Here is a 12700-nt window from a genome sequence, read left to right on the forward strand (position 1 = left end):
GATATCTATCCCCTCTTATATATAAGCTAACGGTAGGCCCTGATCATATTATACAAGTACAAAGTTGGCTATAATCTCATCACCAACTGCGTTCGTTCCTTATAGGCTACTGTGCTGTAAGGACACTGCCATACTAAATTTGACCTGATTTCACCCTACACCCGTGCCATCCTTGCTGTAACTCTGGAACCCCCCAGGGGGCCTGCCCCTACTTTGGGAACCACTGCTCTTTAGTACACTGGATTTGACAGGTGACAATAATATCTGAAAATACAACCAAATCTAAAACAGGCCGCCAACTTGGGCGAAGGTCTAGATATTGTAAAACTATTTTTTTCATATAAAACTGCCCTCTGTGGTTCTTTTCCTGTTTTAGGCCTTTGCATTTATGTACATTTTCCTGGGCCTGTAAAGTGAGATACAATTCATGCTGCCCATAACTAATGGCACAACAAACACATGTTTACGTTATGCAACTTTAGGAAACCAGGGACCAGTTAGTGCATCATATCAAATGCGTGTACTACATTAATCTGAGTTACAGACGATTCGGTGTCTGGTGCACACAATCCCATTTTAATCCCACAATCGCAAACATCATGCCAATTCCCTACTTATAACCATTGCAACCATTTATAGGGTGACATTGGGAGATTAATCTGTAAATTAGGAGCTCATGTGCATATTCAAAAAAATTCAAAACATTTTACTTTTCATGGTTACTTTCATTGTGTAAAGTTTCATTTTGATAGGAGTAAAGGAAAAAAATACATTTTTGAGGCATATCTCAGATTGATGAGAATTTAACATATTTCCTCAACTTGGATTTCTTAGGACTTGTAGTATGTTGTTGTGGACACCTCATAGAAATGATCTATGCTGAAAAAAAATATTTTACAATTAGTCCGTCGTAAAACGCTATTTTGCCTGGACTATATGCTATCAAGAGATTTAATTCTATTTTTTCAAACTGCTTTGACCCCTTCCCTTTTACTTCCGGTGGCGTTCAGCTGCCATCTTTGAATCGAGGGAAAATCTAAAACAATATTTGTTTTTATAAAGTTGTCGGGCTAGAAAAGGAAAATCCAGTCCATCTGATGTGGATATAGATCTGCAAAAAAACATTTATCCGCCAACGACAGAAGAAGGTAAGATTATTCACCATGAAATAACAATAAGGCAGAAAGCACGTTGAAAACGGGAGAGTAAACGTATCGCTACTGTTATTAGTTAGCCAGATGCTAAGTTACAAGCTAGCCTGCTAAGCTTAGATAACAAAACTTTACGCATATGTTGAACCTTCGGTAGGCTGTGTCTTATACAAAACATGGCTGTGCTGTAAAAGGCTGGTAATGGACAATATCGGAGATAATCTAAGCCCGTCTTTATGAACACAAACCACAAGACAGGTAATTGCAAACACGAGTTTTAGAGACGTTACTTGTCCAGGTTACTTTGAAAGTTCGTCCCATCAGCCAGCTATCGCTAGCTAGTTGGCTAACTACCTAGCTAACCTTCTCTGGAACTGAGCAGCTAACTCAATTTAGAAACAGCTATCTAGTAGGTTGCTCTACCGGCTGACTAAAATATGATTCCGGACTAAGTTCTCATATAATCTCGGTAAATGGAAACTTCCTCCCGTAAAGTAGCAAAGCTGTTAATTGAAACCTTGCCTCGAAACCCTCGCAGAGATTGCTATTCGTTCGCACCGGATGTGGAAGTAGTTTTTTCTGTTGTAAAATTAGATTTTCTCTCATGACTTCCCCCGGAAAACCTACAAGTTAATATCAAGGAGTTTCCTGTTTGCCTACCTGTTGTGATTGTGATTTAATATGGTTACGTAAAATGTTATTTAAAAGACAACATAGGAACACATGGCATTCTCTGGTTCTTGTTGCTTAGCTAGCAAGCTATCGTCAGCATGCTCGCCTTGTTAGCTAGCTAGTTATGTGTAGATATCCAGGATGGGATAAAATGGCTTCTCTTAAGCGCCAAACAGTTAGCGCGAAATATAACAATCTGTCATTGGGTAATGCCAGATACATGTTCTATTCAGTGTATGTGCGTTATGGTGAAAATGGTTCTGTATCGATTATTTTGTAACGTTAACTGTAACGGTTAACATGGTTTCTTTTCAGTAACATGAACCACACGCTGCACCTCACCGTTGCTCTGCAAACCAACCCTGCACAGTTAGCTTTATGCAGCAACCTGGCTAGGTAGCGATCAGGAACGTTGACCTGTCCATGTAGTGTTTTTTTTGTTCTGAGGTTCTTTTGTGTTTCATCGCAATGCTTTTGCATCACCTCGCAAATCGCTATACTTTTGGTTTCCCACGCAATACATTTAGTGTTATCTGGCTAATAGGTTTGCGTTACCTGGACAACACAAACTTGTTGCGAGGTAATGCAAAATAATTGCAGTGGATCTGTACCTCAGCACGAATGGGTGATTGGAACTGGTGGCTTGGATCTGTTATGAGACATCCTGGTCAGTTTCGTGTATCCACATGGGCCAGCTACATCCTTCCACTGGCCTTCAATTCAGGATACATGTAGGGTACCTCTGCAGGAAGTTCATTTAAATTAATTCATTTAAATAATCCTCCTCTGGGAAAATATACAGTAAAAATATCTTTCTTTTCCGAAGCACTATCTAGCCAGAGCGGTGTGGCACTAATGTTTTATATAAAATAACTTCTAGATGTGCAAGAACTTTTACAACACTGAAGCTGAACATCAATACCTTAAAATTTGGCAAATGGATGTGAAAGATAGAGGAGAAATTAAGTTTTGAACATTAAAGATTCCGTTCAGGTAAACATTTTTTGTTGTTAATTTGACGTTCTGCAACAGCTGTTTACATAAAAAACAGTTTGCAAACTATCTAAGGGTTTCCTGAATGTTTGGTACAAATTTCAACCCAAGCCAGTGAAATATAAGCAATTGGTGAGGCTTTTTGTACACATACAAAGAGTTACAGAAATTATTACATTTAGCTCCAAACTTGAAAAATAAATAATTAAAAAAGTATTTTGGGTATAGGATTGAAAGGTGGCAAGGACCCATGACATCATTTGTTTTGGTTCTGACACAAGAGCTGAGACTCTGGTCTGTGGATGGTTTGAAGTTAGTGATAAAGAATAACTGGCCTCATGGAGCTTTGGATAATAACAGAAGAGAGGACAATTGTATCTTCTCTGTATAAATCCAATGTTACATAAGCCTCCACTTTCCTCCTAAGACGTTCCACTTATGGCTCGACTCGCACGCATTCAGTTACAACTAAATATATGATGCATCACCAAGGAATGGCATATGGACAATGGTATACCAGCAAAGAATGGTATATGTCATATGATACGTCTCTTCAGGCTTTTAGCTAGGATTTTTTGAGGGGGGGTCCATTTTGTATTTGAAACTAAAGCAACGAAACCCCAGTGACCCAGCAAAACTAGGGGGGTCTGGGGGTATGCTCCCCCATACGATTTTTTTTTTTAAATAACCTTTTAAATAGTGTCCTCTAGTGGGTTTTAGGAAGAGACATGAACAAAATTTAGATTTATTATATGGCATAAACATATTGAAGACATCTGCTGAGATTTTGTTTTGGATATGTGTGAAGCAGGAGCACCCCTGACCTGGGAGAGAAAGCTTAGGAGCAGCTACTACCCTTTGCCTCCACATATTTATGTGAGGACTCCTTCTCTGCAATGACTGGGATCAAAACAAAGCAGAGAAACCGACTGTGCCTGGAGAATAGCCTAATCAGTTGCCTCCTTTTTTTTTTGAAAATAACCTTTTAAATAGTGTCCTCTAGTGGGTTTTAGGAAGAGAAATTAACACACGTAGATTTAAAATATGGCACAAAAATAAACATATTGAAGACATCTGCTGAGGTAAGTGCTAATTATAGTTAATGTCAGATATCCTCTGTTCAATTTTCAAACTCTCCCTCACTATATGATTTTTTTTGCTCGAGCAATATTCCATGACAAATGATACGATGCCAACGTGACCGTTTCAGAGTACTTCGTAAATTTCCCAAAAAGCCGAGTCTGTCTCTCTGACTGACGTTACAATTCAAAGTATGTACCTTGTGCTTGGACAGCTCTGTGACGTTAGGATCTCCTGGGCTATATTAGCATTGTGTGTGGAGAGAAGGCGCTCCAAGTTGTAGGCTTTAAAATGCGACAGTGACGTTTGGCATATTAAGCAGAGGGGGTTTCCATTTCGCTCCGCGAAATTCAGGCAAGAACGTCCGGTGTTCATCTTCATATTTTTGTTTAGCTTTACGCTTTGCTGTATCCATGGCATTCTTTCAGTAGCGACTGCTAGTCTGGCTAGTAACTCTCTGAGACTGGGTGCACACATTAGAATGTTTCATGTTTGGAACATTAAAGTTACTTGAAGACATCTATCAAGATCGCGTGATGACAAAATATACATGAATAAATACCCCATTCAAATCGGACAGCTTTTTGTCTGTATTTCCAAATATGTCGCGTGCAAAATATGCATTTTAGATGTTTATTTTACAATATGAAAATTCTGTACACCAAGAGAAAAGTCAGTAAGCACTCGAGCTGGAGCCGAGCCTCACGTCAGCCGGCAAAGAGCCGCATGCGGCGCACGTTCGCCACCCCTGATAGCGGTATCAGACTGTTGTTTTACGTGTTACAACGTGAATACGCTCATTAACGTTTGTGAACACGTTTAAAAAAGTTTGACTGACTGAAAACGGGATGAAAAACTTAAGGCGTGTGTAGGGCGTCTGCATAAAAATAGTGCGTCCAATTTCTTATTATTTTAGAACAGTGCGTCTAAAAGACGCACGGACGCATGCCTGGCTAAAAGCCTGCGTCTCTTTCTGTGTGCATGTGTCTGTATCTGTGATTCATTCATTCATTCCCTCCCTCCGGTTGTGTCAGATGTCGCTGGTGGACTTGGGGAAGCGGCTCCTGGAGGCTGCACGGAAAGGAGAGGACGATGAGGTCCGAACGCTGATGGCCAATGGAGCACCTTTCACCACAGACTGGGTAAGAGCCACGGCCGTCTCCCCACTCCTGACTCCTATACCTCACCTGTCATCCGTCTCCCCACTCCTGACTCCTATACCTCACCTGTCATCCGTCTCCTGACTCCTGACTCCTTTACCTCACCTGTCACCTGTCATCGGTCAACCCACTCCTGTCTCCTGATTCCTTAACCACACCCGTCATCCGGAGAGTAATCTCCTTGGGGAGTGTTTTTTTCCAAAGCTATTTGGAAATCTAAGGCAACCTTCTAATCCTGTTCTCTCCTACTCATTTTGAGAAGAATAGTCTCTTTTACTAGAAGTTTATTTCTAGAAGTGTTAGTTTTCAAGGCTATTTGCAAATCCATGACTTGTACCTTTCTTATCTTGCGTCTCTCCCAGTATCTCCTTCAACTCATTTGTCATATATTATTCAGTAATATCTGTCCGAATTCTATTATTTATTGATAATAATGTTTTCAGGCCTGGTCATAGACAAGTGATGTTGATATTAACCGTCTTGCTGGTGTTGTCTATCTCCCTGCAGCTAGGGACCTCCCCACTGCACCTGGCTGCCCAGCATGGCCACTACTCCACAGCAGAGGTGCTACTCCGCGCAGGCGTCAGCAGGGACGCCCGCACCAAAGTGGATAGGACCCCTTTGCACATGGCCGCCGCTGAGGGACACGCTGTTATCGTGGAGCTGCTTGTCAGGGTACGTAACCAACTCATCAGTCAAAGATGGTAATCAGCCAGCTTTGTTTCTCATTATACGGGCAGGATTAGCCAGTAGCTGCAGAAAAGGAAGGTGCAGCACGCAGATACAAAATAATAATCTTAAGATCTACTACAATGTAATTGTAAAAGCATGGGTGCAAGATATAATGTACAGTACCAGTCAAAAGTTTGGACACACCTTGAATTTTTATGGGAAGTGTTTTCTTGACTTTTATAATATTCTACATTGTAGATTAATACTGAAGAAATGTAATCTACAAAAGAACACATGGAATGATGTACTTAACAAAAAAAGTGTTATCTACCATGTAGAAAATAATAAAAGTAACGAAAAAACTTTCTCCAAAAATGAGAAGGTGTGTCCAAACTTTTGACTGGTACTGTATATTTAAGAAAACATATTATTGATTATTATTATAATATATTATTGATTATTATTATTATTGCTGAGTAAACAAACACGATAAACAGTTGAAATAAGGTAAAGATGCACTGTAATACTGGAGAACATGAACTCGTTACTGCTCACTCTGATTGGATCACAGTTCTGACATATAAACTACTGGAGAAGAGTTCAAAGTATTATTGGCTTTGGGCACTCTAAACTATTAAATAAATAACTGCATACTGTCTCTATCTTTTTAAGATAGCAGTGAAATACCAATGCCAGGGTAAAAGAGAGTGATGTGACTGTAGCTTAAACCCTCCCTTTGTCCTCAGAGCGGGGCGGACATCAACGCCAAAGACATGCTGAAGATGACCGCCCTGCACTGGTCGACGCAGAATGCCCATCACAAGGTGGCCGAGATGCTGCTGAAGCATGGAGCTGACGCGCACGCCCTCAGCAAGTTCGACAAGACCCCTTTTGACATCGCAGTGGACATCCAGGACGGTGACCTCATACTGCTGCTGCAGGTACGGCAAAGCTACACGGGGATAATGGTAAGAGGACGCAGTCCCTGTGGGTCCATATACAAGCAACCAAACTTCAACCAGCAAGGCCGTCGCTGTTTGAAAATCTTTAATATAATTTTTTCTATTTTGTCTTCCCATTGCGTTTGACTTGTGTTAATCAAGCACTTGACTCGTAACCGGCAGTTTGGTAGATTTAAGTTCCTATTTCATCCTAGTTTTCGTTTAGTGCTGTTTATTTATTTATGTACCTCGCCTCTATATTTATCTCGTAAGCAAGGAACGTTAATCTCCGTTATATGAGTAAAATAAATACATACAAATATCTGTCCTTGTGGCCTAGTCTTTGGTTGATCCTCTTGCGCCCCCTACAGGAGGCCATGCAGAACCAGGTGAACATCAATGCTGAGGCAGGCATCACGAGCGGAGCGTCTGGGCCTCAGTTTATTATCCAGGGTATCCCTGGGTTACAGGGAGGGGTCCTGAACCTGGCTGACCTCATCAAGAGCAACACCGGTAGGGACTGTGTCTTTGAACTGGTAGAGCAAAGTGCTCCACACAACATCATCAGGTCGATGAGTGAGTTTCATACCAACGGAGCACGTGCGTTAATAAAGATCTGTGTGCATCTGCACTGTATTGCACTGTACGTTATTTTGGTTAAAAGCATCTGTGAACTGCATATAAATAATGTAGATGTAATTGGTGATTGGGTTTATATTTGGGAGAAAAGTGTGTCTTGTGTCATCGAACCCCTGAAACCTACTGATCTATGCCCTCCTCTGCTACTCCCTAGGCGACACTGAGGAGGCCATCGCTGCCAGTGCCTTGGACTCCAGCATCCAACAAATGGTCGGTGAGGGAGGTCAAAGGGTCATCACCATAGTAACGGATCAGCACGGCAACCTGCAGACAGCAGGCGGACTGTCACAGCCATTCTTCGTGACCATGCAGCATGGTCAGCAGAGTAAGTCTGTCAACATGGAGTACAAATCTCTCAAGAAGACCGCTGCTGTCAGCTGGGAGGGAGGGAGGGATGGATGGAGGGAGGGATGGATGGATGGATGGAGGGATGGAGGGATGGCTGTCTATAGCGTTCCCTTATATGATGCCTAACATTTATTGTATTATACAGAATGCTACGAAGTGAATAATGAAATATTTAAATGTATTAGAAAAATATGTGTTTTACAGAGCAACTTGGTGAAAGTGTGTAAACATTTTGACAGCCTTGCGTTCATTGAACAACAGCATAAACACATAGACTCTGAACACTTAAACTATGGTTAGAGTGTAAGATTGTGCTCATGCTTTCTGATCCATTTCTGTAGTGTTGGCGGTCCCAGCCAGTCACATCACAGAGGAGGTCGTGGAGGAGGAACCCCAGCCACCTCCTGCCCGGAAAAGAAAGATAGAAATCTCAACCAATCACACGGAGGCTGACGACACGGTAGGCTGTGCCACTATTGCTGTCATTTCCATACTACTACTACTACTACTACTATACTACAACTTATACTACTACTGATAACAGTGATAATTCAATTCAATGTTATTTATATAGTTCCAAAACAATACAATTGTGTCAAGGTGCTTTACAGAGCCCCCCTCCCCCCCCACAACAAGTATTGATAACTATTGATACTAACATATTATTACTATTGAGTTGTCTGTGTGTTGACTCTGCAGTATCTATTGTTGTTGTTGTTGTTATTATTATTGAGTTGTCCGTGTGTTGACTCTCTTTGCAGTATCTATTGTTGTTGTTATTATTATTGAGTTCACCGTGTGTTGGCTCTGTGCAGGAGTTGCTGACGCGGCAGCTCCATGAGGCGAACTGCAAGGCGCAGGAGTACCGCACGCAGCTGATGAGGAAGGAGCAAGAGGCGGAGCAGTACCGCATCAAACTAGAAGCTATAAGCCATGGCCAGAGCAACGGCAACGCCACGCCCGAGGAGGTGGCAGAGGAGGCCGTGCAGCAGGAGGAGGTGGTGGAGGAAGAGGAGGTGGTGGTGGAGAGCGCCGCCCCTGTTGGGGAGGAGCTCCTGCTGCTGTCGGAGGGAGCGGTAATGGTCAGGGAAGGGGAGCTGGACTCAGAGCAGCATCTGACACTAGTGGAGGCTACGGACTCCCACACGGAGGTGATCTCCTAACCACTGCATGGACAGACAGATGGCCGTATGGACGGATGGACAGATGGATGGATGGAAGGAGAGAAAGAGAGCGGTAGGTGGAGAGAGGACTCTGCTGGTATTGGAAAGGGACCGCATCCTACTGACGTCCGTCATTTTATTTTTGTGATAATTTTTTTGTTTTCTGTTTGTTTGTTTGTTTTTACACTCACCTACCCATGGTGCCTCAGAAGTTTTCCCATGATGCCCAGAGCCATGGTGCTTTGAGAAGAGAGCGCATGGTTCCCACAGCTTCCCTCAGGGCCTACAGTATGCTCGTAGTTCTCCATCTGTTAAACCTTTTCCTTTACCGTGTCTGTATGCGAACTGCAAAGCCTTATAGGAGTGTCATGTAATTAGGAGGTGTACTGCTCCTTACTGTGATGTCATCTCATTGAGAGTTTGAGAGATGTTGTTCCTTTGACACATGTTCAGGTATGATCTCTAGTCCGACTCTATAATGACCTGGTCCAAAACTACAGTCAACAATAGCTTTGTTTAAAGGATTTTTTTTACTGAAATGAGGAAATATTTTTTAGAATATAATAAAAATACCTTGATGATGAGCAAGAAAAAAAAAAAAAAACACCCATGTCATTCCAGAGTGCATCAAATGGCTGTATTGTTTTAGAGAATTAAAACGGCCCAAGACAATTCATGAAGTAACAATAATCACTACTTTTGTTTGTCCTGAAGTAGACACTGTAATTGTTTGGATGCAGGGGAAATTATTTATCCATATGATTTGTATATCAGGGGTCAGCATTGTATTGGAAACGATTGGGGAAATATATTGCAAAAAGATGCAGTGGGTTCCTAAAACTCCAGTACTATGGGCATAGAACATACTCATTTTCAAAAATGTCAGGAAAAAGACATGTACCAACTTCGGACCGCTGGGCCGACTGCATTACCCCCATTTACACTTTAATAACCCCATTTACACTTTAATAACCTGTGTACTTTGTAACCTCGTGTACTCATTTTAAACATAAGACACCGTCAACGCTAGGATCATGGGTTTAGCTTCACAGAAAATCATACTGAAATAAACATCCACCAGTGCTGTGCCCTGGCGTCTCATTACCATAGAAACAGGTGCCACCTAAATAGCAGTTGCTATGGTATTGGGATTGTATTTGAGCGACCGAGGATACCAGAAGACTACAGTGAAGAAATTGCCAAGCAGGAAAGGTTGCCTAATTTGAAGTTTCTTTTAATGTCTTTTAAAATACCTTCAGTAAGTCAGATGATTGTGTAACATGATTGTAAACCTTCATACGGAGACTCACATGATGCAGCAAAGAAAAGAAATGATGGTAAAAACTTGATAAAACACGTGTAGTCTTAGAACGTCAGCTTAAAAATGCCTCAAGATAAAGGCTGCAGAAGAGGAATGTAATGCCATTTAGCCGCTATGAAAAAAGCACTGGTGTGAGATATTTTATGAATACATGTTTAATAAAAAGCTAAATATTAGAGGAATGTTTAAATTATTAGTAATGGGAAAAAAAACTCATTCGAGTTACGACACTAATTATTACTGGGCATAATGTAGTAAGAGACATCACGATAATGTGGTCATGAGAGAAAATGGTAATTGTGGGAAATCCTTGAATTTGCCTGAATTTGAGAAAAACAAAGATTGCAAAATCCTGGCGGGACTGGCTTATAGAGGTATAGTGATGCATTAGCCATGCTAGATACTTAGGTGTTGGTCTTCTTTTTCCATGTATTTGTATGTTTTGAAATATTTATTTTGCCACAAACAGCTGGCTAACAGGGTTTTAAGCTTTATACATAAAGTATTCATTTGTTTTAAGGTCATCTTACTGGGAAACAAGCTTAACATTTTTAAGTGTTATACAAAACTCATATCCATGCAGTGTGAGAAAATAAGGCAGAAATATGGTCATCGTTATCCAAAAAGTGCCTTCACATGATATAAAAGGAGAAAAAAAAGATGAATTAACGTGTAAACCTTGCACTGTTCAAAACAAAGACAGGTGTGTACGTTCTCCACAAAAAACAAACAGTCAACGTGAAGCACACACTCACAGATAAATTGGTCTTGGACCACAGAATAACCTTCCAGTTTTTTTTTCCCTTTAGGGGACCTGTCAACACAAAATTCAAGTCTTGTTTCATTTGACTCCAAACGCACACATACTGCTGTTGAATATACCATGCTAATACCGCTGTATGCATATTCAGTCCTCGGTCCTTGTTCTCCCCCTCTCAAGTCTCCTCCCCTTCATGTTGCCATCCAGGTACCCCCCCCCCCCCCCCCCCCCTAGCCTGGGTGCCATCCGTTTGTACGCGTTCCACTGATTGCTGCCTTCTCGCTGAACAAACAGCGAGAAGGCAGCAATCAGTGGAACGCGTACAAACGGATGCCACCCAGGCTACACCCCCCCCCCCCCCCAAAAAAACACAACAAAAACAAACAAACTAAATAGGTTTTGGTAGTGTTGCTCTAAACGGTTTAGGCTCTGGGTTTTCGGCCATTAGACAATGCTAATTTCTTAGGACACTAAACAAACGGATATTTACATGAAACGGAGTAGAGTTCTCCTCAAGGTCAAGCTTGCTCTCTGGATCAGATCAGTCAGCACCGGAGGGTTGCAGGCCCTGGGCTCTGTAAAGCGCCTTGAGACAATTTTATTGTTTTGGTGCTATATACATAAAATTGAATTGAATTGAATTGAATTATTCATTATAAACCGCAGGTTTATTATCAAGCCACAGGAACAGCTGGAGAGTTTTAGTGTTTCTGGTCTCACTCCCTGCCATACTCCCTCTACTCCGAGCATTGCTGGGATCTATAAGAAATGTTGGGTTCACCAAGCACAGGAGCATGCTGTGAATGTCTCACAGGTTGTCCAATAAAAAAAAGGCAAAAAATAAATATTAGGTAACTTACAATACATGGTTCAGGACAAAAATAAAAATCTACAATGGGAACACTACATTGCATGGTTATAAAATGGTCCCGGCTAGGACAGGTCATAGCATAAGAAGAAGGTAGAGCAAAATCTCTAACTCCAGTAACCATTAGTGTAAGGCAAGGCTTTCTGCTACAATCAGAATTCTGCTAAATGTACACAATGCACAGGCTGAAAGCATACAATAGTACATGTCAGTCTGTGACGTCAGTCAGTCTTTTATTCCGTCACGCATGCCCTGCCTCAAAGGGCTCAAGCACTGAACAGAATGGTTCAGATGAGTCTGTTAGCGATGCGATTGCACTACCAGGTCAGAGATGATAGGAATCCTATGTTCAGTTTCTCTAGCAGTCAGAGATCCAGCGGTGTGGTGTGGTGGATGATGGTCCCTCAGAGAAGGTCACAGGGATCGTACCATCTTTCTAGCGGTCAGAGATCCAGCTGTGGCGTGGTTGATGATGGACACTCAGAGAAGTTCACAGGGATCGTACCATCCCGCAGTCACAGGGATCGTACCATCTCGCATTCACGCCGTCTCTGAAATGCTTTAACTGCTATTGTCAAAGAAGAACAGTCTTGCCTCTGTGTGTATGTGCATGTGGGACGGTGGTGTCTTTTTTGTCACTTGAAAAGTGACAAAGAGACAAAGTCTTTCTCTACAGCACAGTCTGGACTGACGTTAGGAGCCTTAGATGCTCTTGGTCCAAAAGAACAGTATTGTGTCTCTGTGTATGTTTGTGTGTATGTGAAACGGGCGGTGTGTGTGTGTGTGTGTGTGTGTGTGTGTTCACACTGTACAGTGAGCAGAGATGATGACTGCCTGGGTGTCCTATGGACAGGAGCTCCCTCAGTGGCACTGGGTGATGGAGTCAATGTTGGACGTTAACTAGACACAAGGTTCATGGAGACTGGATGTGT

At 42.0% G+C, this 12700-nt stretch overlaps 1 protein-coding gene across 2 annotated transcripts; it reads left to right on the forward strand.

Annotated features, from left to right (window-relative positions):
• Positions 1–1026: 1026 nt before the first annotated feature.
• gabpb2a (GA binding protein transcription factor subunit beta 2a) lies at positions 1027–9972 on the forward strand. Of its 2 annotated transcripts, none has more exons than XM_080858837.1 (8): positions 1027–1148; positions 4931–5038; positions 5564–5731; positions 6475–6669; positions 7041–7245; positions 7463–7633; positions 7998–8116; positions 8472–9972. In XM_080858837.1, exons 2-8 carry the CDS (start codon positions 4931–4933, stop codon positions 8817–8819), a joined length of 1314 nt encoding a protein of 437 aa, XP_080714963.1. In that variant the 5' UTR covers positions 1027–1148; the 3' UTR covers positions 8820–9972. The 2 variants fall into 2 exon arrangements, with proteins under 2 accessions (XP_080714963.1, XP_080714964.1); XM_080858838.1 differs by having other exon boundaries at positions 7041–7182.
• Positions 9973–12700: the final 2728 nt, after the last annotated feature.

This window comes from Sprattus sprattus (genome assembly GCF_963457725.1).
Source record: "Sprattus sprattus genome assembly, chromosome: 20".
Classification (NCBI taxonomy): domain Eukaryota; kingdom Metazoa; phylum Chordata; class Actinopteri; order Clupeiformes; family Clupeidae; genus Sprattus; species Sprattus sprattus.

Bases quoted from the DNA above. Each gene is read 5' to 3' on its own strand.
- gabpb2a (XM_080858837.1), top strand. From the start codon at position 4,931: ATGTCGCTGGTGGACTTGGGGAAGCGGCTCCTGGAGGCTGCACGGAAA. The intron at 5,039-5,563 runs GTAAGAGCCACG...ATCTCCCTGCAG, and splicing joins CACCTTTCACCACAGACTGG to CTAGGGACCTCCCCACTGCA. The intron at 7,634-7,997 runs GTAAGTCTGTCA...CCATTTCTGTAG, and splicing joins CATGCAGCATGGTCAGCAGA to TGTTGGCGGTCCCAGCCAGT.